The sequence below is a fragment of the Canis lupus genome, chromosome 13, assembly GCF_048164855.1.
Source record: "Canis lupus baileyi chromosome 13, mCanLup2.hap1, whole genome shotgun sequence".
NCBI lineage: Eukaryota > Metazoa > Chordata > Mammalia > Carnivora > Canidae > Canis > Canis lupus.
Genome location: NC_132850.1, coordinates 59,615,794 through 59,640,617, shown reverse-complemented (window position 1 = coordinate 59,640,617; position 24,824 = coordinate 59,615,794). Strand labels below are relative to the sequence as shown.

The following is a 24,824-nucleotide window of genomic DNA, read 5'->3' as shown; positions in this document are numbered from 1 at the left end:
TTATTTTGCTGTCTTTGAGAAATAAGACAGTCTCTCATCTCTCTAGAAGAGATTGTTTTCCGTCTTGTCTTGAAAGAGAATGAATACTGTTTTCCAACTCCATGCTTCTCAAACATATATTTAAAAATCTTCAGAGATCTTTTAAATCTTTTAAAATTATAGATTCTGTTAAAGTCTAATTGTCAAAATTGACAACAATTATAAAGTTGGTATTTTCCCTAAAAATATGTTCTAAAAATTTTTGACTGATGCAATACCTACTACTTTTTCATTTACAAATTACATTAGGCGCTGTATTTTCTATAATATATTTTGTATCACATTTGTTATCAGTGGTATATGCTACTTTTCAATTTACTATTTAAAGACACTATCATGGGGACAGTATAAGAAAAATCCTTTGTAAGATAATTATGTGAACATATTAGAGCATTTGCAGTTATTTTTTAAGACATTAAGCCAAGCAATTATTTTCACTAACTCTGATGTTGCCAGTGTTGCCCTGGTTATTCTGTGGGAAATATTGATAAAGCTGTAATGCATTGTTAGCTCAACGAGCTTATACTTCATTTGTGGAGATAAAATTTGCAAAGTTGAAACTTCAGGATACAAAATGCAAACATATATCATGGTATACACCGAGTGCTCTGAAAGGAGAGATAAACGAATATCAGAAAAATAAAGACTTTTATAGGAACACAAATACGAATTTAGCATCATTAAGAATAGAATTTTTAAAAATGCGAACACACATATATACAAATTTCTTCAAAACAAATTCAAAAAGAAAAAGCATACTGCCAGTTAAAAATATCTTATTCTATTTTGAAACCAGACATATATGAGTTCAAGTGCAAAATTCAACACAATCTAACCCTTTGCCTTCGGCAGGTCATTTCATCTCCCTGTGCTTCAAACCTGTGAACTATCTATATAGGAATGTATACTGAGGAACAAATTACTTTGGCATAGAGAAAATACACAGTAAATATGTTGTTGCTAGATTTGATACAAATGAAAATTTTCTATCCTACCATAAATATAACCCATTATTTTTATCTTATATATGTGTAAAGTATGCAAAGTAGGAACATAAAAATTATGTACCAAATATATTATCTATAAAAGATATCAGCTTCTTAATATTGATACAATAAATGATTCCTTTTCAATAATATTGTTTTAAAAATAACTCAATTCTTTTGTTACAGGAGATAACTGCAAGGCCACTGAATACAGCAAGATGAAAAGCATGCTTTTAGATTTACAAAATCAAAAATATATTACGCAAGAAAATGACAACCCTAACGGTGATGACATATCTTGGAAGAAGTTGTTGGTGGATCAAATGTTTAAATATTTTGATGCTGACAGTAATGGACTTGTAGATATTAATGAACTAACTCAGGTATGATTGATGATTAAATTAACAAGTTTATTTAAATATAGAATGCACAATATATTTACATCTGTGTGAATTTATTCGGTATTAATAAAATATATACTTAATCTATATTATCTGAGAGTGAGGACTAAACATATTTTTAAGTGTAAAATTTGACTAGTGTTAAATAAATAAGATTCAACTGAGTAGATTTTAAAGATATAATTGGCTTTATTGAACAATACATGAACTGGGCAGCATCCCATTAAGCAGATAGAGGGGGGGCTGGAGCAATTGTACGAAATGGAAAGTTTTTGTAGAGGAGAGTGTGGGAAAACAATTATTAGCAAAAAGAGAAAGATTGTTCCAGACAAGGCTGCTTTTCCTTTGAGGGTAAGAAAAGGGCCATTATCATGTAGATTACTTCATCTTCTTTTGGGGGTTGGAAAGGGCCCGTGTGGCAGACTTATTGGTGCTGACTGAAAAATTCTTGACTGACCTACTAAGACTATATTTCTGGGGGAGGTTGAACTACAAGTAGATTATATATTAAACCCCAGTTTGGGCATGTGGCCTAAGTGATGTCACTTTAGGTTTGTTTTTTTTTGTTTGGTTTTACGTTTTGGTATTGTTTCTCTTCTAACACTACTCTACCAGCAGTATTAATTTCAAGTAACATTATATGATGTTGTGTAGTTTAAAAAGAGGTAACTATTTTTGATAGGTTTTTCTACCTTAAATACCTAAAGGAATCAGTTCTTTATCTTAGAAAATGTGTATCTTCAGATGTATTCTGGAGCTTTTGTAATGTTTAATTTTCTATCAGTCAATAAAAATTTATGTATCCAATATTCAAGGGAACTATTCACCAGCAATTGAGCACATCTATAATCATAATATAAATAAATCATTTAAGAAGGTATCAAATTACTGAAATATTTTACTGTTTAAATAATGAAAGATCAATTAGGATATAGTCAATCTAGGTTTAATATGAAGTCCACATTATTAAATTTCATTTATTTGAAAATTGTCACCAAAATGAAACATGTAATGAGAAAATTGTTATTAAAGAAGAGAATATTTGAATAAACAGAATGTCTATTTAAGCCATTTTGGAAAAATAGAAATACTTTTATGTGTGTGTCATGAAAATAGACAGACTAGTTTGAAGGAAAATGTAATACCCAGATTCAAGAAGCCTAAACTAGTTGTAGTTAGAAGTAGAAATGTTAAATGAGACATAAGACTTCTCCAAAAAGGCATACAGGTTTTAGGGAGTAATGGAGAAAGGAAGCCAATCTAGACCAATCTAGGAAAATGATGATAGCACGGAGGAATTTTGCTTACTTCTTGATAATCTCTGTAGTGGGTATATTCAGGTGGATTTTTCTCCAATGATTAGCAGTTAATATAGTTTAAAAAAATCCATTAGTGTATCTCTGTAACATCATGCCATTCATCTCTTATGGTTAATTTTATGATTTCTCTTTAAAATCTGACACTGTGGGATATTGATTTTATTATACAAGAATTTCTTAGCTTTGGAATAGTGTAACTTAGCTTAGAGACTTTATGTCAAAGTGACTTTGTAACTAAGTTGATTATAGTTCTTCCCATTCCAGTTAATTAAAATATATATCATTTTCATTATCTTCTTTAATTCAGCCTGCATTCATCGACTAGTTACTAAATCCAGGCATTGGATTTTAAAGAATCAAATTCTGGAATTTTAGGTAAAATTATAAAACCTTTAATTAAAATATCTGTTATCACTTACCTCATCATTTATTTTTCAAGAAAGAAACTCTAGAATTTTATATTTATAGTGACAATGAGAAATGACTAGTTAATTAAAATGAATTTAAAATTAAGACTTGTCACCTTGATCTACGTGGGCCTGACATATTGGAATACGATGTGTTTTCGCTTTTATTTTTATTTTATATAGTATATATCACATATATCACATCTCCATACTAGTGTAACCACTGGTTGGGTACAAAACATCAATCTTACCCAATCCAGTTGTTATCATAGTAGCTACATCTAAATCCAAATAGAAAATTGTTCCTCACTAGAAAATGGCAGTGACACAGAAGTCTACCTGTTTCAGGTTTCTGCCACTTGAAGTTTGTGTTCGTTTCCCAGGGCAGCCATAACAAAGTAATGCAAAGTGGTTCCTAAATCAACCCCTCTCTGTGTTCTGGAGTCTCAATGTCTAAAATCAAGAAGCTGGCTAAGCCATTCTCTCTCTGAAGTACCTGGAGGAGGACCTTTGCTTGTCTCTTTAAGTTTACGGCAGTGCTGGGCATTGCTTGGCATTCCCTGGCTTGCAGATAGCGTCATCTGCCTCTATAGTCCCAGAGCATCCTCTCTGTGTGTCTATCTTCACAACGCCTTGTGTTTTCTTAAAAGGACATCGGTCCTATTGAATTAAGGAGCCGCCCTACTCCAGGATGGCCTCATTTTAAGTTACCTAATTATATCTTCAACAGCCCTAGTTCCAAAAAATGTTACATGCTGAGGCACTTGGGATTAGAACTTCAAAATATCTTTTTAGAAGATACAACTCAACCCACAATGAGGTTCATCGGCTGCAAAATACAGTTTTGTTTTCTCTGTTTTCCTTGATTTGGACTTGCTTTATGTCTGAAAAGTGCCCTTCCAATTTATCTGAAAGTTATCTTCAGAAACTTTATTTTCAGAAACACATTTACATCTTGGCTATCCATGAAGTACATGCAAGGAAAGTTCTGGGAGGTTTACTGACTTCTTTCTGAGTACATCCCATACCAGATAAGTCATTCACACCTTCAGTGGTGTGTCGTGAAAATGTATCTCATCTGTCAGTAATCAGCTATGAAAAAAAAAAAAAGGAGGAAAACAACAACAACAGAGGGTTATAAGAAGCCCTCTTGAAAAGATATAATAAACATCTAGATATGTCTAGAACAAATATTGTTTTGACTTGTGTATTTTTTAGGTTACAGGTACTCTTTTTAAGATCTTTTTGCCAGATATTATAACCAATAATACATATGGTTTTATTAATAAATTTTGAAACATATAATATCATAATTTAATATGGAATTTTAAAATAATTTAACTGAAAAGGGTAAAAAAGGAAAGGATCTTAATGGTGTGTCTTAATAATTTACAAGCCATTATTAGCAAAAATGTAATATGTAACTCTAAGATACTGCCAGTGACAAGTAAAAATTAAAGAATGTAATTTGGCTTTGAGGTTTTTATAATTGCAGCATGAAAGCTGGCTGCACACATTCTATTTTTATTCTACATAATGAATATATATTCTAGAGTTTTTCTTGCAGATTTTCAAGTAAATTAGAACCTAGAGGTCTTTCTAGTTGAGGGTAAAAATGCATAAAAAATGTAATAGATAAAAGGAATAAGATCTTTAGTATCACAGCTAACAACGTGTCACAGCAAGAAAATATTTGCTAAAATGAACTCACCAGTTATAGAAATAAGTCTTAATCAATCCATCTCTTCACCACTCTAGCTTAACATAAGCATCTGTAACTGCACATTTACTCTTTCAGTCTGATGCTCATTTTTGTATATTAGAATACTCAATTATAAAATATAAATTTATAGCAAAGTGAGATTTTAGACTTTCAAGAGAATTGTATTTTATGAAATTGATAAAATTGATGGTAGCACACTGGTAGATTTGCCATTGGCAATGGAGGGTCTGAAAGAGTTAAAACAGGTAATAACAGAAGAAAAGACATCAACAGAGGATGACATCTGCATTTCAAAAGAAAAAGGACAATGTCTCAAAGGGAAAAGGAGTCAGTGGTTCTAAATTGATGAAGTCCTGGATATTTTTTTTCAAAATAATCTTTTATGATCCAAGTGTAGTGGATAAGAACTTTGATTATAGAGCCTGAATTCAAATCACATCTTTACTACTTACAACCTGTGAACCTTTGGTGAGTTACTTAAACTCTGTGACTTTATTTTCCTTTCCATATATTGGCAATAACAGGTATAATATTTATAATATTCATGTCATTTACAATATGTACGCTTCTAAGAAACATGACTAGCATATAGAAAATACAGTGAAAATACAGAAAATACATGAAGATAACTTTCATGTGATTGCCATGGATGATCATGGAAATAAAGAGGGCACACATACTGATGTTAGTCAATGAGTGTATGAACAATATTTCCATTATGCTCATCCTTTGCATTTTTTTAATGCTTGCACTTGGATATTAGGTGATAACAACTTAAATACCATTAGTTCACGGTTAGGTCATAGCCATTATGACCCAGAAATCTATATGCCCATTATTAAACATGAAAAATATTTTAATGCCAACTTTTACAATGAAAAAAATGGCTTAGGGCACCTGGGTAGCTCAGTCAGTAGAGCATCCAACTGTTGATTTTGACTCAGGTCAAGATCTCAGGGTCAGAGGATAGAGCCCCCTGTTTGGTTCCCGGCTCAGCAAGGATTCTGCTTGAGATTCTCTCTCTTCCTTTCCCTCTGTCCCTCCCCCCATGTGCATATACACTCCTCTATCCCTCTATAAAATAAATAAATAAAGTCTTAAAAAAATTAAAAAGGGTGATTGGATGGCTCAGTTGGTTAAGCCTCCAACAGTTAGTTTTGGTTCAGGTCATGATCTCAGGGTCAGGAGATTAAACCCCAGTAGGGTTCCCTGCCCAGCAGCGAGTTTGTTTGAAGATTAGCTCCCTCTGCTCCTCTCCCCCACTTCCCCACAGACTCTGTCTCTCAAATAAATAAATATTTTTAAAAATTTAAAAAAGAAAAAAAAGTGGTTCTTGCAAAAGAAAATCAGTAGTTTTGGTTATCCCAAGAAATCAGAAAAAAAGAAATGATGGTATGTTTTTATACTGCTCATCTCATTTGAAGTACTTATATATTTATCTCATATAGCCAACATGAATTGTTAAATCCTGAGTACTATGTTATAGTAACTGATCAATAGTAATATTAGTGATAATAGTAGTGATACTATTATTTTATTGCTGTAATTCAGAAATCTGTGCCCTCTTTGCACTCCTTTTTGAGCTCCACACAAAAAAATTGCATAGATAGATAGATAGATGATAGATAGATAGATAGTAGAGATAGAAGATAGATAGATAGATAGATACATACATACATACATAGATGATAGATAGATTCTTCAAAAAACATTGTAGCCTTGCAGGGAAGATATAAGGTGTTTACATCACAAATTACTTAAATCCCAAATTGAAATCCAGTTTAGATAAAGCATTTTGTACCCTTTTCCTTTCCTTGTGCTGTGTCCATGGTGTGCTTGGCATTCTCTGCACCACGGATGCAGTGTCCAAATCTATCCCTCAACCTGGGGCTCTAAATTCTTTATCATGCAAAAAATATGTCTTATTCCAGATTCTACTACTAAACTTATGTGACCAAATACATCACATTCCATGGTTGCCAAAATCTATCTTAGTTAAAAAACTAATAACAAGTTATAAGATACAACACCAACGTCAAAAACCAATATCCAGGGATCCCTGGGTGGCGCAGCAGTTTGGCGCCTGCCTTTGGCCCAGGGTGCGATCCTGGAGACCCAAGATCGAATCCCACATCGGGCTCCCGGTGCATGGAGCCTGCTTCTCCCTCTGCCTATGTCTCTGCCTCTCTCTCTCTCTCTCTCTGTGACTATCTATCATAAATGAAAACAAAACAAAACAAAACAAAACAATATCCATCATACTCTTCCCTTAGGGAAAAATATATCAGTCTTTGAAACTAGAAGAAATTCCTAGCATCTGTCTTGTGCCCTATTTTTTTTTTTTTTTTTTTTACCCTCAGAACCTAATTATGTCCCACAACTCTTTCCTCAAGTATATGGCCCACTTTCACCCTTTGGATGAGGATTTCTATTGCCCAAATGATATGGAGATGGATGGTAGGTAAAGTGGAGTGTCCATCAAATTTGTTTTTTTATAGGAACAGATTACCCTTGTCTCCTTTCCCATATAAGTGTCTTAATTACTATATGACAAAGGTAATATTTCAATCACATTTAATGAATTTTATGCATTTTGTCTTTAAATGTCTCTCTTCTCTTTATTGAAAACAGGTAAATTGGCATTTATTTTGTTCTAGTTAGTGCTCTATATCTTTTCTTGAATCTCTGCTTTAGTGCCTGGATCCCATTCCTAAGGAGGGTATAGAACTGAGTAGTGTCTGCTGGTAACTAATTCCATGTACTAAAGGCAAACCAAACATTCTGCCTTTTCTTGAGGACCATTCTGATAAGGTGTGAAAACTCACTTGTTTGGTGTTCGAAGCTATTTTAGTGAGAAAAGACTAAATACAAATAAATAAGCACTTGTCTAGATAGAGAAGGGAGATAAGTGAGAACTTCCAGAGAATGCCATGGTAATTAATCCTATTTAACATTTTAAAACCCCATAAGCCTTCTAGTAGGCAAAGTAAGTCCAGCAGAAACCAGGTGTTTGACTTAGAACAGCCCAGGATCTGAAACACAAAGAAATTTGTCCAGATTGTCCCTTAGAGGGAAATGGACAACTGTGTCTTGCACTGCGGTCTGATAGGTTAGATCTTTAGGGTAAGATGAGGCTACACCCTTCACCCGGTGGAATGGCATCCTTGGGTTTGTTAGCCGTGTTAAAAGATAAGCTGCATCGTATTAAAATTTTAAGAATTTACTTGAGCAAAAATTGAGTTGGCGTGCCAAAGCAGATGTGGTCAAGAAGCACTCCGCTGAGGGGGAGCTAGGGGAGAACTCATCGAGGAAAGGAGAAGGCAAAGTAAGGAACTCACTGATTGGCTGTAGCTTAAAACCTACTTGGCTATTTGTGATGGGTTGTCAGTTTTGAAACGTTGAAGCATTTACAGCTTAGATCTGGGCTTGTTTACATAGGTGCCAGGGCATTAGAGCCAACTCAGCCTAATGGCTTCCTTGGTAAACTTAACAGCAGTAAACACAGGGTTCTTAAAGTGAAATAGTGCTAACAGCTTGGAAAATCTACTCCTTCGGCCTCTCCCTATTTCATAAAATAACCACCCGTAGAATTTAAGTAAGCAAAATCATTCCCTTGTGATTCTGAGTTTAAATAAGCAGCTGTATTGAGTATATTGATTTAGCTCTTTCTTCATTTAGAGTCTGTCATCTTAATAAGCTGATTCACATTAGGCATGCATATTAGAATGAAATATTTCCCTAATGTGCACACATGCCAACTCTTTATTAAAATAATAAAAAGAGCTACTTGTTCACAGGATTTAGATTATTATGTTATACATATTTGACTTAAAAAGCTATTTGCTCAATGACTACCATATGTGAATACATTTACGAAATTAAATAAAAAGCAAGAATAAATAAGACTGGATATTTTTAAGCTATCAGGATGGGCATGGCAATGATGTTTTCGCAACCTTTGTACATACAATTTTCTTTAAAAATGTTTAGAACTGTTACATAGGGAATGGATAGTTAATCTTATTTTGAGTTGATAAAACCTATTACAAATTTAAAGATTTCTTAAAAGGTTCTGGTGCCTAGTCAACATATTTATTTACTATAAGATTGGTAAGAATTGTTTTGTCTAATAGATAAAAAGCTATTTCAGTGAAGACAAACTAAAAACAAATAAATAAGCACTTGTCTGGATAGAGAAGGGAGATAAGTGAGAACTTCCAGGGAATGCCATGGTAATTAATCCTATTTAACATTTAAAAACCCCATAAACCTCCGCTAGACAAAATAAGACAGCAGAAACCAGGTGTTCGACTTAGAATGGTGGTGGCAATGCCAGTAGGCAGATCTTCATAGTACTGGCAATTTCCTTTACAGCGTTAAAGGTTTCCAGCAACGATTAGCACTTAACAGAGAAAGGTAAGGCCTGTGATTGTTGGTTTAGGAGCCCCTTGGGGCTACAATTAAGAAACAGTACTTTCAATTCTACCTATAAACATTAGTAACTAGTTTCAAATATTCTTTTTTTTAATGTTGTTCATAATAATATGCACAGGACAATTGGAAAATTGAAGTTTTGTTTTTTTAAAAAATAAACGTATCATTTATAGCATCTTTCCCTTGGAATGTTAAAGTGCAGTTAATAATTAGGCATTCACATTTACACAATCCCTGTGAACCATATATAATGCCTTAAAAATAAAATATTTTTCTTCCCACCGGTAGTTGAATAATGTAATCTCTTCAGCAGGTCTTTCAAAAGAATTAATGTTGGCCCTATTGATTTTTTAAATGTTACAAAACCTAAAAGAGAACTTAAAGACGTAATTAATTTTTATGTGATTCTCTCCTTCTAATACACCTTTTGCAGGATAGCATCAGTTATATATGAGTAAACTACTATAATTTGTAATGTTAATTATTTATCCTCTGCCCTTTCACCTTGTTTACTTTTTAGAGCACTGTCAACATTCTGTAATTATCTTGTTTATTTAATTATTTGATTACCTGTTCCCACTCATCTTCTCTAGAAAATTAACTCCTTGAGGACAAAGACTATGTGATTCTTATTTACTATATCTCCAACATCTAGCACAATTCTTGTCACATGTTGGTTGTTAAAAAGGGAAAGACAAAAAGAAGGAAGAAGGGAGAGAAGGAGAGAAGCAGAAAGGAAGTGTACAAGGAAATGTTCAGAGAACTAAGTAGTAGAGAAGCCAACCCATCCACATAGAGCATGTGGGAGAGATTTAAAGATAATGCTTAAAGATACGTATTTCTTATAAAGTATATTTATTTCCTGACCCCTTAGGCTTTGATGCAATCTGCACAATTTGCCAAGTAAAGAGTGAAAATATTTTCTCTTCAACTTCACAAATGTGATGAATTTTCTCTAAAATAGAGGAGCACTGAGCTCCGATAACTGAGATCACTGTGATTATGAAATGCTCATGATTAGTTTGAGGTGAAAAGCTTGCAAAGGATGAAGTAAAGCTCATCTTCAGTTGAGCTTTTGAACATATGAGTAGTGTGTCCTTCCATGAGTTTACAGTTGCTATTTGTCCGTCTCTACCAAGGAGAGTAAAGAAAAAGACACGGAACTGGAAGATTCTACTCCACTGTCCTCCTATACCCTCACACCAGTGGCTTCATCACCATGACTTGACTTGAGATTATTAAGTCCATATATAAAAATTAATTCTATGTATTTAACCTCTTTTATGAGAGTGATTATAATAATCTTTGATTTCCAAGTCATAATATATATGCCCAGAAAACTAATACCCATCCATATGTCTCCACAGCAGAAAGATAATTCTCTACACCCACCTCCAGCATTTTCCTTTTTATTCTTTCCATTTTTATTTATCCTCATATAACTTATTGTCTGACATACTATGTAGTTTACTTATATATTTATTTGTTCCCTCTTTACTAGCATATAAGTCCCACATGGGAGGGACTTTTGTCTATCTTGTTGGCTGTTTTCAGAGTCTAGGAAAGAGTCTGACACATTAGTAGATACTCAAAAATTACTTGTTAAATAGATACCTTATTAAACAAATGAAGGAGAATAATAACGAGAATAGTTTACTTTGGGAGGGACAGTTTTGTTTTTGTTTTTGTTCTTATGTTTTGGAAGAAAAAGGAATGTAGTATCAAAACATTGAATCATCCCTGAGTTATTATAATTCCTCATGCAACCTTGACAGTTCTACTACTTTGAAATTAAATATATATCCCCTCTGGGATGCTGTGTATGTGGGTTCCTTGGATGACATATATTCGACTAATACATCTGTTATGTCACATTGACTCTAATCTCTGTGGAGCCCAAGATTCATGTAACTTGATTTTTGATTACTAAAGAAAGTAAAAGTCTCTAATTTTTTGTGTCCTTAGAAAGCTCACCAAAACACTGGTAAATTTGGGAAACATATTCAATATTTTACAGTAGATAACAAATGAAATTATGAGTGAGCTCCTTGACTAAATCTTCATCATCAGATACTTAGATAACAATATATTCAGTGAGTCTGGCTCTACATGATCACTAGTTCAGAAATAGCACATGTATTTTGAAGGGCCTAGACTGGGAAGTTCTTGGAACCAGTGCCAGACATACATAAAAGAAATGTTGACAACGATGAAAGCCCTACAAGTTTGGATCCCCTGTGTCAAAGAGTGTTTGATATGTTACTGTGCCCTTGGGGAGGAAATCTGCTTATTTCCTGTCATGCTTTCTTGCAAGCAGTCAAACACTCATTACTTTAAGGTTATCAAAACTCTAGATATCTAAAGCAATTTCTCCATGCTGGTTGAAAGGTCATAGAAAAGTATCTCCCTCGTTTGAAATACCTCAGACTGTACACAGATCCCATCAGGAAACCTAAAGGAGAGAAGAAGTTACTAGGAAATATATTTTATCGTATTTTTTTAAGGATATTTATTTATTCATGAAAGACAGAGAGGCAGAGACACAGGCAGAGGGAGAAGCAGGCTCATGTGGGACTTGATCCCGGGTCTCCAGGATCACACCCTGGGCCCAAGGCAGGTGCTAAACCACTGAGCTACCCAGGGATCCCAGGAAATATATTTTAAATAAGCTGTTACATTGACCAAAATAAATAGAATAAAATGAAGAAAATGTGTATTTGAAATATTGATGGTAAGGGAAGAATCATCTCTCTCCTGTACATGAACATGGTCCAATATAGATGACATAGTTGGGGTTTTTGTTGTTGTTGTTTCTGAAAACTTCTAGCCAGGACCATTTGCTTCTCTAGGGTACACTGATTAAAACAGCACATCCAGCTTAAGTTGTATAATCATGATCAAATCAAGATCAGGATCAAATCAAGATCAAGCTAGTGTTATGCCAGCATTCAAGAGAAAGGTAGAAGTTCATCTCTTTGTCTAGCACATGACTTAATCTGAGCAAACTATTAAAATAGAAAATGTGAGACAGAAAATGATGCACAATTTCTCCAGGTTTTTCCATCTCCTTCTCTTTATGAACATGTATGAGAATAAAAACCACTAAAAAATATTATTAAAGTACCTGACCAAACCCTGCTGTCACTGCATCCTTAAAATTACTACACCGCTTGCATTGCAGATCTTTAGGAAGAGCGTAGTGAGGTAAGATGAAATATGCTGCCCCCTTACCACCCGGGAAAAAGTCATTTTCCATGATCTAACAAATAACAGATGGAGAATGGCTGAGAGCTCTGTTGCTTTCTAAATAGAAAAGCAGTATTAGTTTTCTCATTAGGCTTATAGGAGAGATGGCTTCAGCCGTTAGGTAGTTTTGTTAATCCCTCCAGCTGGACTGTGCAGAAGTGTAAGGCTTAATACTCGCTCTCAACAATATCTGTGTATATGGATCAATTAAAGCAGATAAATGTTTTGCCTTTTCTCCCCCTCTAAGGCAGCGAATATCAGCTTAACCAACGGAATGTGAATACATTACACAAGAGCAGATAACCCAGTGTATTGTGCAAGTTGTATTTAGCAATGCTCAGGTGGCTGCAGAAGGGGGCTGGAGGCTCTAGTGACCCTCAAGCTAAGCTCCATCCTCAGAGCTACCTCTCTAGCTCGGCCATACTCTGGCGTAACTAAACTTTTAACATGGAAATGTTCCCAAAAAGGTTATTAAAAAAAATAGTTCGGGAGCATCTGAGAATCTTTAGAAGTTAGTGTCACTAATCTGCCACTGATCTAACAAAGCATACTGCTTTATCAAAGACAGTAATCTATGGTGAACACACAGTAGTGCATATGCAAGCTGGTGTGGAAATCGGCAGTGAATTATTTGCATACGAAGCACATTACAGGCTTAAAACATCATTATTTTTGACTTTAAAATTGTGTATTTTTGAGTACACCTTATATGTTGTCTCTAACTTTATGTGAGTGTATGTGTGTCTGTTTAGGTACATGTGTGTGTATGTGCGTGTGTATATTCTTCACGATAGCCATGAGACATAAATGTTACTACCTCCAATTTCTAGTTGAGGAAAGGTTAAGTGATTTGCCAGAAATTATAGAACTGTTAAGTGGCATTAGCAGGAGCAGAACCCAAAGCTGGCTGACCTCAGAGCCTGCGTTTTCTGATTACATGCCATCGCTTTTTTAAAACCACGCTGTAATGCACAGCTCGAAGCAAGTGAAATACTGCCTCTGCATGTAGGAGAATATGAAAAGCCATGGGCACAGCTATGCAGCCACCCAGACGGGTAGGAATGTTTGAAAAATCTTGGGGAGCTCTTTTATTTGAGAGGCAATAGTCAAAGCAGTAGCGTATAAAAAAGCTACAGCCTTAGTCCATAGGACAGAGCACAGAGGAGAAAAAGTCTGATGATTTTTCTCACCCACACTTGGATAGATTTTCATCATCAATTGGTGCATTAATTCTCTTTGGCTCCTGGAAACAGTCATTTGCTTAATAGCTCTTTTGTGACCGAGGGAGTTAATGCACAATCCCAAAAGGCTTAACTTCCAGCTGAGGAGGAGTTTAGGCAGAGAAGAAAAAAAAAAAAAAAAATCTAACTTCATTTTTCACAAATAATTTGGAGATGAAAGTTGGAACAAATGGTCTCACTATTTTTGTTGAGAAAGAGCCCTGTTTTATTTTGACAGAGGTCACTGAGACATAGGAGGCAATTTTCATGTGGAGATATTTCCTTGAGTCAGTATAAATGGAGCAAAGAAAAGGAGTGAAACACAAAATGTTCTTGTAAAGTTCAGATTTTTCTGGGTCCTACTGTGAAATTTTTGTACGAGAAAATTTGGGCTAAATTCTAAATACCTATCTTAACTTTTTAACTTTGTATCTTTGGAATTGTTAAAAATACTTTTCCAGGGTGCCTAGATGGCTCAGTGGGTGAAGCATCTGCCTTCGGCTCAGGTCATAATCCTGGGATCAAGTCTGCCTTGGGCTCCCTACTCAGGGAGAGTCTGCTTCTCCCTCTGCTCCCCCATCACGTGCATGTCGTACTCATTTGCATGATCTCTCTCACAAAAATAAATAAAAATCGTTCTAAAAATAATTGAAAAAATTAAAGAAAATAATTGTCCAGTAACTGAAAATCTGGGTCTCTCATGGGTTCAGTTCTTTGCCCTACTGCAGACTTAAAATGATCTATTAAGTAATGATTATGTATAATTAATTATGCTATAGAAATGCTAAGATGGTTATAATTGTATGGTTTAATTTTCTTGTCAGGTAATTAAACAGGAAGATCTTGGCCAGGATCTTTCTGATTGTACTTTGTATGATCTACTGAAATACGATGATTTTAACTCTGACAAGCACCTGGCTCTTGAAGAATTTTATAGAACATTCCGTGAGTATAATATTCATTCTCTAACTTCTTCATTCTTTTTCTTGTTTCTTTAAACAAGACAGTATATTTGCTTGATCTCAGAGTACAAACTATTTTTTTTAAAGAAGTGATAAAAGTAAGATCATTTAAGTGCTTAACTGTACTGAAACATATGTAAGAGCTAAGGAGTTTGGTAATTTTAAAATGAAAATCTGGAAGTATTTGATAACCCTAGATATCAGTTCTTATTGATTCTAGTTGAAAACATTAATTCCACAATATTGCTTCTAAAGTTTGGAGTAGGAGCAGCACTTGACTTACTTTCACCATATGGCAAAAACAATTTAATCATTTACAAAGTGACCTTTTTGTCTTGTTTTTTTACACTATTGGGAAACCAAAGTAGGTTACTAGATAGACTTTGCGTTATGTTAGCAATAATTAGCATAAGAATGGAAAATTGTATTTATGTTAAGGTACTTTGGAACAATTTATATGTGTTTAAATTGCTTAACGACTACTTAAAATTGACTTTATGTGCTTTATAGAGGGGAGTTATAAAGATGATCTGGTTTAGAAAAGTCACCTGCCAGGTTGTTATTTAAAAATATTTCAAAGAAAAAAGTCTTGGGGACAGAAACCAGAAGGGAAAGATTTAGAGGATGTGTGCAAAAATTAAATTAACTGGCTGGTGTTTGAAAATCTCCAAAGAATCAAAGTTCAACAGGGTCTAATCCAGCACAGAAACCAGTATTTTTTACATCTACCTATCTATCATACATCTACTATCTTTAATATGTTATGTGTATACGCATTTATATATTGCTTTCCAGAAGACAGGAAAAAGTGTATGTACTTGATGTGAAAAGATTTCTTTTGAATTATCCTCTGCCATCTATCAGTGGTCTGATATTTGGGGAATTACTTAAATTTCTGAAAATTCATATAAACAAAGATAGTAATTTCATATTAAAACATTAAATTATATGTTATGTAATATTTGGTATAAGCAAAATAACACATGTGGAACGGTTTCAGGTTTTAAAGCCTTCTATCAGTATATTCTTCAAATTTAATTAAATTGCATTTCCATATTAAATTAAAAGGCAGGATGACTCTGTAAACAATCACTTATAAGTATGTTACAAGGTGAGACTATTTTTAAAAAAAAACAAGAGAGCAATATTATTATTCTACTTTTGTATGAAGAAACTGAAACACAGGGAAGTTAAGAACTAAGTAGCTGAGTTTATAATCAAACCTTTGTCAGACTGTGAAATCTATGTGTTTCCCACTAAACTTCACTCTGTAATAGGCATTATTTTGTGCGCTCACGGTGGCAAAAAGATACTATGGTTTTTCAGGAAAGAAATTATATATACATTGTTTTATATTTATATTAACATCATCCTTTTAAATTATTATATAAACACTGTATGCAAGATAAAAGGACTAAACATCATAAAAAGACCTAAATAAAATATTGAGTGAATTGAGACTATAATATCCAGTTTGGGAAGTCAAGGAGACTTGAAGGTGATATCAATTGCATTTGTCTCCAGGATGGGTGGATATGGTTCAGGCAATAGGACATGGGAAATTGGACAAAAAGAATAGCATAAATAAGAACTCAAGTGCATGACATATCAAGGTATTTACAGAAACTAGTTCAACTGCAAAAATATTTTCCAGGTGTGAAATTCTATGAAAATATACCAATTATTATTACTGTTTTACTAACTTGTCTTATTAAATAAGCAGTATAACCTACCAACTCCCATCCCTCACCCTTATACAATGCAGATACATGGATTTAACTACCTAAAAGTAATTGGAACTTGTAGGAAAAGCAGGTAATATTTTTAATGGTATGCAACTTATCAAGCATCAGTAAGATAATTAAATAGATGTTTGTGTAGAATTCTTATTCAAAATATAATTATTGTTGATGATGAAGTGCTGGAGCAAGAAACTGAAACAATAAAAATAATGTATAAATAGTGTGTTATTTTTATGGCAGCACAGCAAAGTCTGAATAATGATCCCTGGCAATATCAGTATATAAGAATCTTGTCCAGAATAGTGTTGCTTGCACCTCTCACAGGGAACAAATGATACTGGGTTTTGATATATGATTTGATGTTGTGAAGGAAGGCAAGGTAGATCAGTATATTGTTCTGATAAAGAAAATTTTACATTTCAGAAATCTTGTATCATCAATAAAAGCATTCAATAGAGAAATAGTAAAGTATTGTCTATGAAGGAGCTAAATTATACTAGGAACTCCTGAGGTTGAATGGGAAAAATCTATATGATTTGGGTTAACTATTAGAAGGTAATATGGTAACAATTTTATGGAAATTATTTATAGTAAATGCAATGAGTTTAATGAATATTGTAATGTTTCTGCCATTTGGTCAAAATTACGTATAACACGAAAGGTCTGCATTTTTAATATTCTGAGTCATAAAGAGATATTAGGTAATGAAAGCACTTGGCACTCAGAAATCATATTATGAGCTTTTTTCTTTTTGTATAATCAGAAAACTATCCCTTAACAATGATAAAATAGTATTCATATAATCATTTAGAGAAGATAATGTTTTTCTAAGTAATGCTGGAATTATATGGAATATTTTAATATTCTTTGTGGTCTTAACAAGCAATTTTCTGGAAAGTATTACATTTTCACTGTTTCACTTATTGAAACAGGTCATCAAACTATACAATGATCCCTCAGAGACAGCAGAATTAATTTGTATGGATTGTGTCAGCATTAGCAAGAGGTATTTATACTTTTTGAATAGGAAATATATATACATATATTTCTTTCTTTCCATCTTTACAATACTTTATAACTAAACCCACTTTGGCTTTGTGAAGGTTAGTGACAGGCTTTTAATGATGGCATGATTTGAAAAAGTCACTATGCTATGAAATACTAAATACTAGGAAATATATAAATATATATATAAATATATATATTTATATATTTCTTTCTTTTCATCTTTACAATACTTTATAACTAAATGCACTTTGGCTTTGTGAAGTTTAATGACAGGCTTTTTATGATGGCATAATTTGAAAAAGTCACTATATTATGAAATACTAAGGTAGTATCATTAATAAAAATGTGTAACAATAGTGAGAAAAGCAATCTATTAAAAAAATCATGTATTAAGTACCTATGTGTATAGAATGCTGTGATAGTTAAAAACCTAAAAAATTGTTTTTCTTTCCTTTAGGAATATATAATCTCAGACAGACAATGATAAAAATGACAGATCTAGTATGTGTAAAAATAATCTTTTTTTAACATACAGAATGATTCCCCCAGATAGTTCCAAAAAAAAAATCCCAGAAAACTAAAAAGTCCCTAAATGAATGTACAGAGGAATAAATTAAGTCCAGGGAAGTTAAAACACACATACACACACACACACACACACACACACAAACTTCTCTTGATCCATTAATTATCTGCTGGTAGATACACATTTTTGGAGTCCCAGTTTAATATTCTTTCTGCCATGGTATAAAATAGATGAAAGTAAAGCAAAAGGAAATGGGCAAACAAGAAAAGTTTAATGGTAAAAAAAAAAACAAAAAAAAACAAAAAAAAAACATCATCAACACTATTACAATGCGATTACAGTAGTTATAAGGTTTTCTATAAAATACCTTTTCTTTTCCTTTTTGGATAAGATGAATTATTTCAATATTACAATCGACATTGAATGGTATGTTTTTCTTCATAATTTTTGGCCTTAATAAAAAGGTATTTAAAATACATCCTCAGTGTAAGTATCAAATATTCTAAATCATGCCTCGTTTGGTTAACAAACTTGGAGGTCTATTTAATGGGATCAAATAAATTTTAAATGAGGTCAGTGACATAGTTTTTGAATACTTAGAGGAAATACTAAATCCTCTGGTCAGATGGTTAACACCTTTCACCAGGCATTTTGTTGTCTTGAGTATTTTCAATAAACTGTGTAGATTTTTCAATGCAAAAGTTTCTTATAGAATTAAATATGAGTCCACAGTACTATTATTAATAACAAGGACTTGAATTGATGTACAATGAAACATTGCTTTATTTTCTTCCCATTCAAAATTAAATTAAAGGGTTTGTTTGATTTGCATGGGGCACTACATTTTTGCCTTAAATCTATAGGTAAATGCAAGTGATTTGCCATCAAACAACATGACTGTACACTGAATTGAGGCATTTAATTTCAAAAGTGATACTCAGATAAATTTTTACATTTACTTATTTTTGCCATCAAACTCAATTGAGGTGATAAAGTGCCATGGTATGATTATTAATTGTTTTTATGTCTAGCTAACAAAAAATGATGCTATTGGTTATCCAGGGAAAGAATAATTGTTTGGAGAATGCTTTCTATGTACTTTATTTTCTGAGTTAAATTATAAGTCGTTTGAGTCTAGTGCTAAGACTTAAAATTGTATGAAATGAGGAGTTTGCAATTCCGATAGATTCTTGAAATTCTATTAAATTCTTATGAGTTGCAGTTCCCAAAGTCATATAGATGTATTTCAAGATATGTATGTATTCTATTAGTTCAAGTTCTAATGTCACACTTAAATAAATCTCTATCAATTCAAAATGGTCTTTATATGTGGAAAGTTCCAAAAAGATGTGTTTCTACTAGGCATGAAATAATTAGTTTTTTGCAAGCATAATGCATCGACTGTGAGCATTTACATTGAAACTAATTGTATAATAGTTCTCTCTCCTTTCTTAAAAAAGAGTAAGTAATTAGAATTCTAAAATTTTAAAATATTTTAAAAAACATGGAATGATTATTTTAAATTGCCTAACTATTCATGATTATACTCAAAATGTCATCTCTCTTTATATGAAACCGTTCTTAATGAGATATAGTTTTGATAATGACATTAGAAGGAAAAAAGCATTTTCTAGGAAATCACAATTGCTATAATAAAAATATTACTTATTGGAACCATCTAATAATCAGAGTGATGAAATATGAATATTCTGTTAATATTCATAGATATTAGATCATTAGTATATGAAAGACATTTATTTGAGAAAAATAGCAGGGCTTAGTGAGAAGAATTAAGATTCTTACAGTAATATGGGTTAAAGGTGATAGGGCCAGAACTAAAGGAGCAATTGTAATAATTCAGGGAAGTGGTCATATTTGGATAATAGCTTACAAGCAGCATCCTCTAAACCTGATGAATGATCCCATATGCATGGGATGGAGAGGATAGGGCCAAGGATAATGTCCAGTTTTCTAGCTTGCATACTGAGGTGACCAATGATGCTAGTCATTAAGGTAGGGCACACAGGAAGAGAAGTGAGCTTGAGGACATATACTGAGTTAAATTTTCAACATACTGACATATTCACATACAAATTTTTGGTTGGAGAATATCATGGCCTAGAGCTCAAGTGGGAGTTCAGGACTACAAATAGAGATATAGGGCAGGTAGTTAAAATTTGATACTCAGGCAGGGAATGAGGTACCCAAAGTGAGTATGTAAAGAGAGAAGAGATGAGCAGAAGAGCAATAAGGAGTTAAATGCAAAATTAATTAAGTAATTTAACAACAAAACAAAAAACCCACACGATTGGTAGGAAGTAAACCAAAGGGCTACATCATCATAAAATTTTAGTAAGAAATTGTTGACCAGGGGATCCCTGGGTGGCGCAGCAGTTTAGCGCCTGCCTTTGGCCCAGGGCGCGATCCTGGAGACCCGGGATCGAATCCCACGTCGGGCTCCCTGCGTGGAGCCTGCTTCTCCCTCTGCCTGTGTCTCTGCCTCTCTCTCTCTCTCTCTCTCTCTCTGTGTGTGTGACTATCATGAATAAATAAATAAAATCTTTAAAAAAAAAAAAAAAAAGGAAATTGTTGACCAGCAATTTCCATGACTGAGTTCAAAACAAGAGAGTATATGACAGATAAATAAGTGGCTACTGCATTTCGCAATAAGGAGGTTGTTGGTGACTTTGGTCACAGCATTTTCAGCAGAGAAGTAGAGGTAGAAGCAAAAGTGCTGGCGATTAAGAGGTTAAATGTAAAAAAGGAAAGAAAGAAACAGAAAAAATGCTGAGCGAAGAAGCAGAGCTCACAAGCATACATCAAGTATATATTTAGATAAAATCCAAAATAGGTAAAACTCATCCATGGTTTCAATAGTTAACATGACGGTTGCCTTTGTAGGAATTAGAGGGTGATGGGTTGGGAACACAGATGAGAAAAGGGCTTCTATGGTGCTCATAGCATTCTACTTTTTAGACGTACAAAAAAAAAAAAAATCCCATACTGGTTTTGGAAATGCCATATTAGACGCTGATGTAGCTACTATCGAACAGCCTCACACATAGATCACTGTAATACGAAACCTTGCAACAACTTTAATTGCTTGTCACTTTGGGAAAATAACTCTTTTACTACATACTTTGATTAAAAAATTAATTCACTTGTTTATATAATTATAATGTTCTATGTTAGAGTTTATAGATATGCCCTGACAGTTTTGGTAAATAGAGCTTAGCACTATTTACTTACAGGCAATTTCCACTTTATATTATTGTTGTTTTGTCTAAGTTCTTTGGACTTTATAGGGAAAGGACTGTCCAACATGATTGTTGGACCCACCCTATAGACATGTATTCCAAAAAGACAAATTTTGGTTCTAAACAAAATGAATTATTTTTACATATCAATTGTGAGTAGAAAGACAACAGGTAAGCCAATACCAATTTAAACTGTAATTTAAAATAAAATAAATAAAATAAAACAAAATAAAATAAAATAAACTGTAATTTTAAAAAGAATGAAAGCCTTATTTTTTTTTTCCATTTTAAGATGACCCTGTCTTCCTGATTGCTAAGATTACCTTAATCTTTTGTAGCTAGTGCACCTTTATGTTTCTTCTTTACCTTTAGCCTCTATCATGATTTCTCACTGGTAATTTTGCTTGCTGACCTAACTATTTGGTGCTCCTAAAAGCAGACACAATGAGATATTTTAGCTTCTCTTTTATTTCAGGTGAAACCCTTCTATTTATTTCTTAAAGTATTGACTTTTTTCATCATTCAGATATTGAGAGTCAGGCCTTTCCTGACACAAAATAAAATTGAAATAAGAAACAATAAAATGAAATTGATTATTCATTCTTACTTCGCCACCATGTACCATATCTTGTCAATCATAACTTAGCTAATCTGACTTAAAATTACTTTTCCCTGACTTCAGCACGGTATTCAGCAATAGTGTGTGCCTGGGGCTGTTTTGGACTTGCAAAATCATTTCTGTAATTCATTGGTACTTTGGCTTTGTTAACTCCATGTTCTTCATACTGATTGCTCAGAAACTCCTTGAACTGAGCCTTACATTGCACTCGTGTGGTTCTGGAACCCTATCTGCATAGCATCTTCTTCATAATGGCTTTCCTGTGCAGATGACCTGCTGCAACGCTGCCCCAGATCTCATCCATTCAGGCATGAGAGAGTTACTGCACCTTGGCACCAAAGCCTTGACTTCAACTTAAAGTATCTCAGGGGCACCAGGCCTGCTCAGGCAGGAGGGCATGTGACTCCTAATCTCTGGGTCATGAATTCAAGCCCCATGTTGGTATGGAACCTGTTTTAAAAATTAATTAATTAATTAATTAATCTATCTCAGATTTCCAAACTGTGTCCCTACTAAAAGGATTTATTTTTTGCTGGTTAATTGTTGTTCAACAGTTTAACAATTTGAATGCAATGTATCATGCTTTAATTATTAGCTGTTGTCTGAATTCCCTACCCAAGATTAGTCTGAGAGAATGCATTTCATTTACATTTTCCAGTTGAAAGTTTCTTTATAGGATTCTGCTCTGTCAAATGACCCATTATGGAGGCATTTACCTGCAAAGTGAATGTTATGATCTATAAAATCAAGTACTTTTTAAAAATATATAAGAAATCATACATGTTTAGGCAATTAATCTTTAAAAACATTGGTTTTTAATTCAAGGATTTGGAAGCGACTACTCAAAATCAGTTTTTGTTAAATATAATTTAATATGTGTTTTTTATTTCCGTCACATTTTTTTTTTAAACCAGCTAGAGGCCTGCCCTCTTGTTTAAGAATTCTATCACTTTCATAGAGTGATTACATGGGTGTAACCAGATAAAACAAGAAATTTAAGTAGGCCTTATCAATAACATATAAAAATCATAAGATTTAAGTTGAGTGTCTAATATTAGTTTGAATCTATCCTGTCTTGTTCAAAAAAAAAAAAAAAAGAAGAAGAAAATGAATCAAAACAAGAGAAATGGCTTTTAAATTTTAATACATTTTAAGCCAAATCACATATTAATAAAAGTTTGCCCAGCAGACTTTGCTTTCATTAACTACCATAATTCCATATCCTTTTTAACAATGACAATTTTTGTTGTTGTAGTTAAAGAAAGCAGAAAGGCACAAAAGAGAAAATAGGAATCAATTTTAATTCCATCATTCAGTTATAATCACTTTGATATACACATATGCACATATTTTATGAAATGTGACATTGATATTATATCCTCAAGATTTACCTTAATTATACCTTAAGTAGGGGAACATATCTCAGTATTAACAAATGTAGCTTAACATATTTTAATGGCTTGCATTGTATGAAGTTACCATAATTATAGAAATTATAATCATAACTCTCAATTTATTGCTATTCACAAGCTATTATTTCTCTCTTTAAAGATCAACACTGTCCATTTAACATATAATACAAACAAAAAATGTTAGTCATCCTAATAACTTTTAATTTTCTAGGAGCCACATTTAAAAAAAAAAGAAATGAGTGGAATTGATTTTATTAACATTTTTTCATCCCAATATGTCCAAAAATATTATTATCACAACCCATCGTCAATATGAAAATAAAGGAAATACTTTACATTTTCTATCAAGTTTCAAAATCTAGCATTTACAGCATATCTTATATCTCATTTGGACTAGTCATTGACTACCGTCTTAGAGAGTATATAATATTAGAGTGTGAAAAAAATCTGTTTTAAATTTTATTACAGTTTTTTTAATAAGTACAACTGTATTTATTTAGGGACAACCCCGTCATCTATGCAGGAAACCTACAGATTCTATTCATTTATTTTTTATTGTTGATGTATAGTCGACCTACAGTGTTATATTAATTTCAGGTGTACAACATATTGATTTGACAATTTAGTTAAATATGAGGTTAAGCACATGTTCCAGTTGTAAATAAACAACATAGTGTGAACTTAGTGTTCATATCTATTTTTCAGGAAACCAGAAAAATACATACCTTATAAAATAAATGTAGTCATCTAATCAACAATTACATATGCAACATAAATAAGAGGTTTAGTTTAAAAGTAGAATTCAAGGGGCGCTTGGGCAGCTCAGTCGGTTAAACAACTAACACTTGATTTCAGCTCATGTCATGATCTCAGGGTTGTGGACTATCATGGAGCCTGCTTGGGATGCTGTACATCCCTCTCTCTCTGCCCCTCTCCGTGGTCTAGCTCTATAAATAAATAAATAAATAAATAAATAAATAAATAAATAAATATCCATCTTTAAAACATAATAAAATAAAAACAGAATTCAACAAAACATATTTAATGTCACTCACTTTAAGCCAGTGTCTTCCAACTGTTGTGTTATCAATGAATCATTTAAATCCTATGTTCCCTGCCCACATTTAGCACCCTTGTATTTCCCCAATTCTTAAGGACAATTTCTTCCTCTCAGATTTAAAACAAATGCACCAATAATGGATATCTTTCAGTGAGAAGTTGTTCAGTTTGAGAATTAAAGGTCTTACTAGTCTAAGTTATTTCAGTTCACCTCTGAGCAATGAAACACGTCCAGGGACTCAGTAAAACCTTTATACCACAAGGATTAATGTTAACATTCAGTTTTTTTAAAGTATAAAAACAGCTAGAGTATTTTTACCTCTGAGAACCTTAGGAGACTTAATGTAGGACACTGAATATAACCTAATATTCTTTAATGCGGAGTTACTAAAATATTCTGTAGTGCACAGAACCTTCACAATAAAAAAAATGCACGTACATATGTAAGTATTTATGTTAACAAG

General features: G+C 33.1%; 1 protein-coding gene across 4 annotated transcripts in view; it reads left to right on the top strand.

The window, feature by feature from the left end:
* The window catches only part of FSTL5 (follistatin like 5), a 683,263-nt gene that overhangs the window by 366,169 nt on the left and 292,270 nt on the right, over positions 1 to 24,824 (top strand). For all 4 annotated transcript variants that reach the window (XM_072773810.1, XM_072773809.1, XM_072773808.1 and 1 more), the window contains exons 5-6: positions 1,212 to 1,408; positions 14,600 to 14,720. In XM_072773810.1, coding sequence (XP_072629911.1) covers positions 1,212 to 1,408; positions 14,600 to 14,720 — 318 coding nt within the window. The remainder of the gene's footprint in view (positions 1 to 1,211; positions 1,409 to 14,599; positions 14,721 to 24,824) is intronic.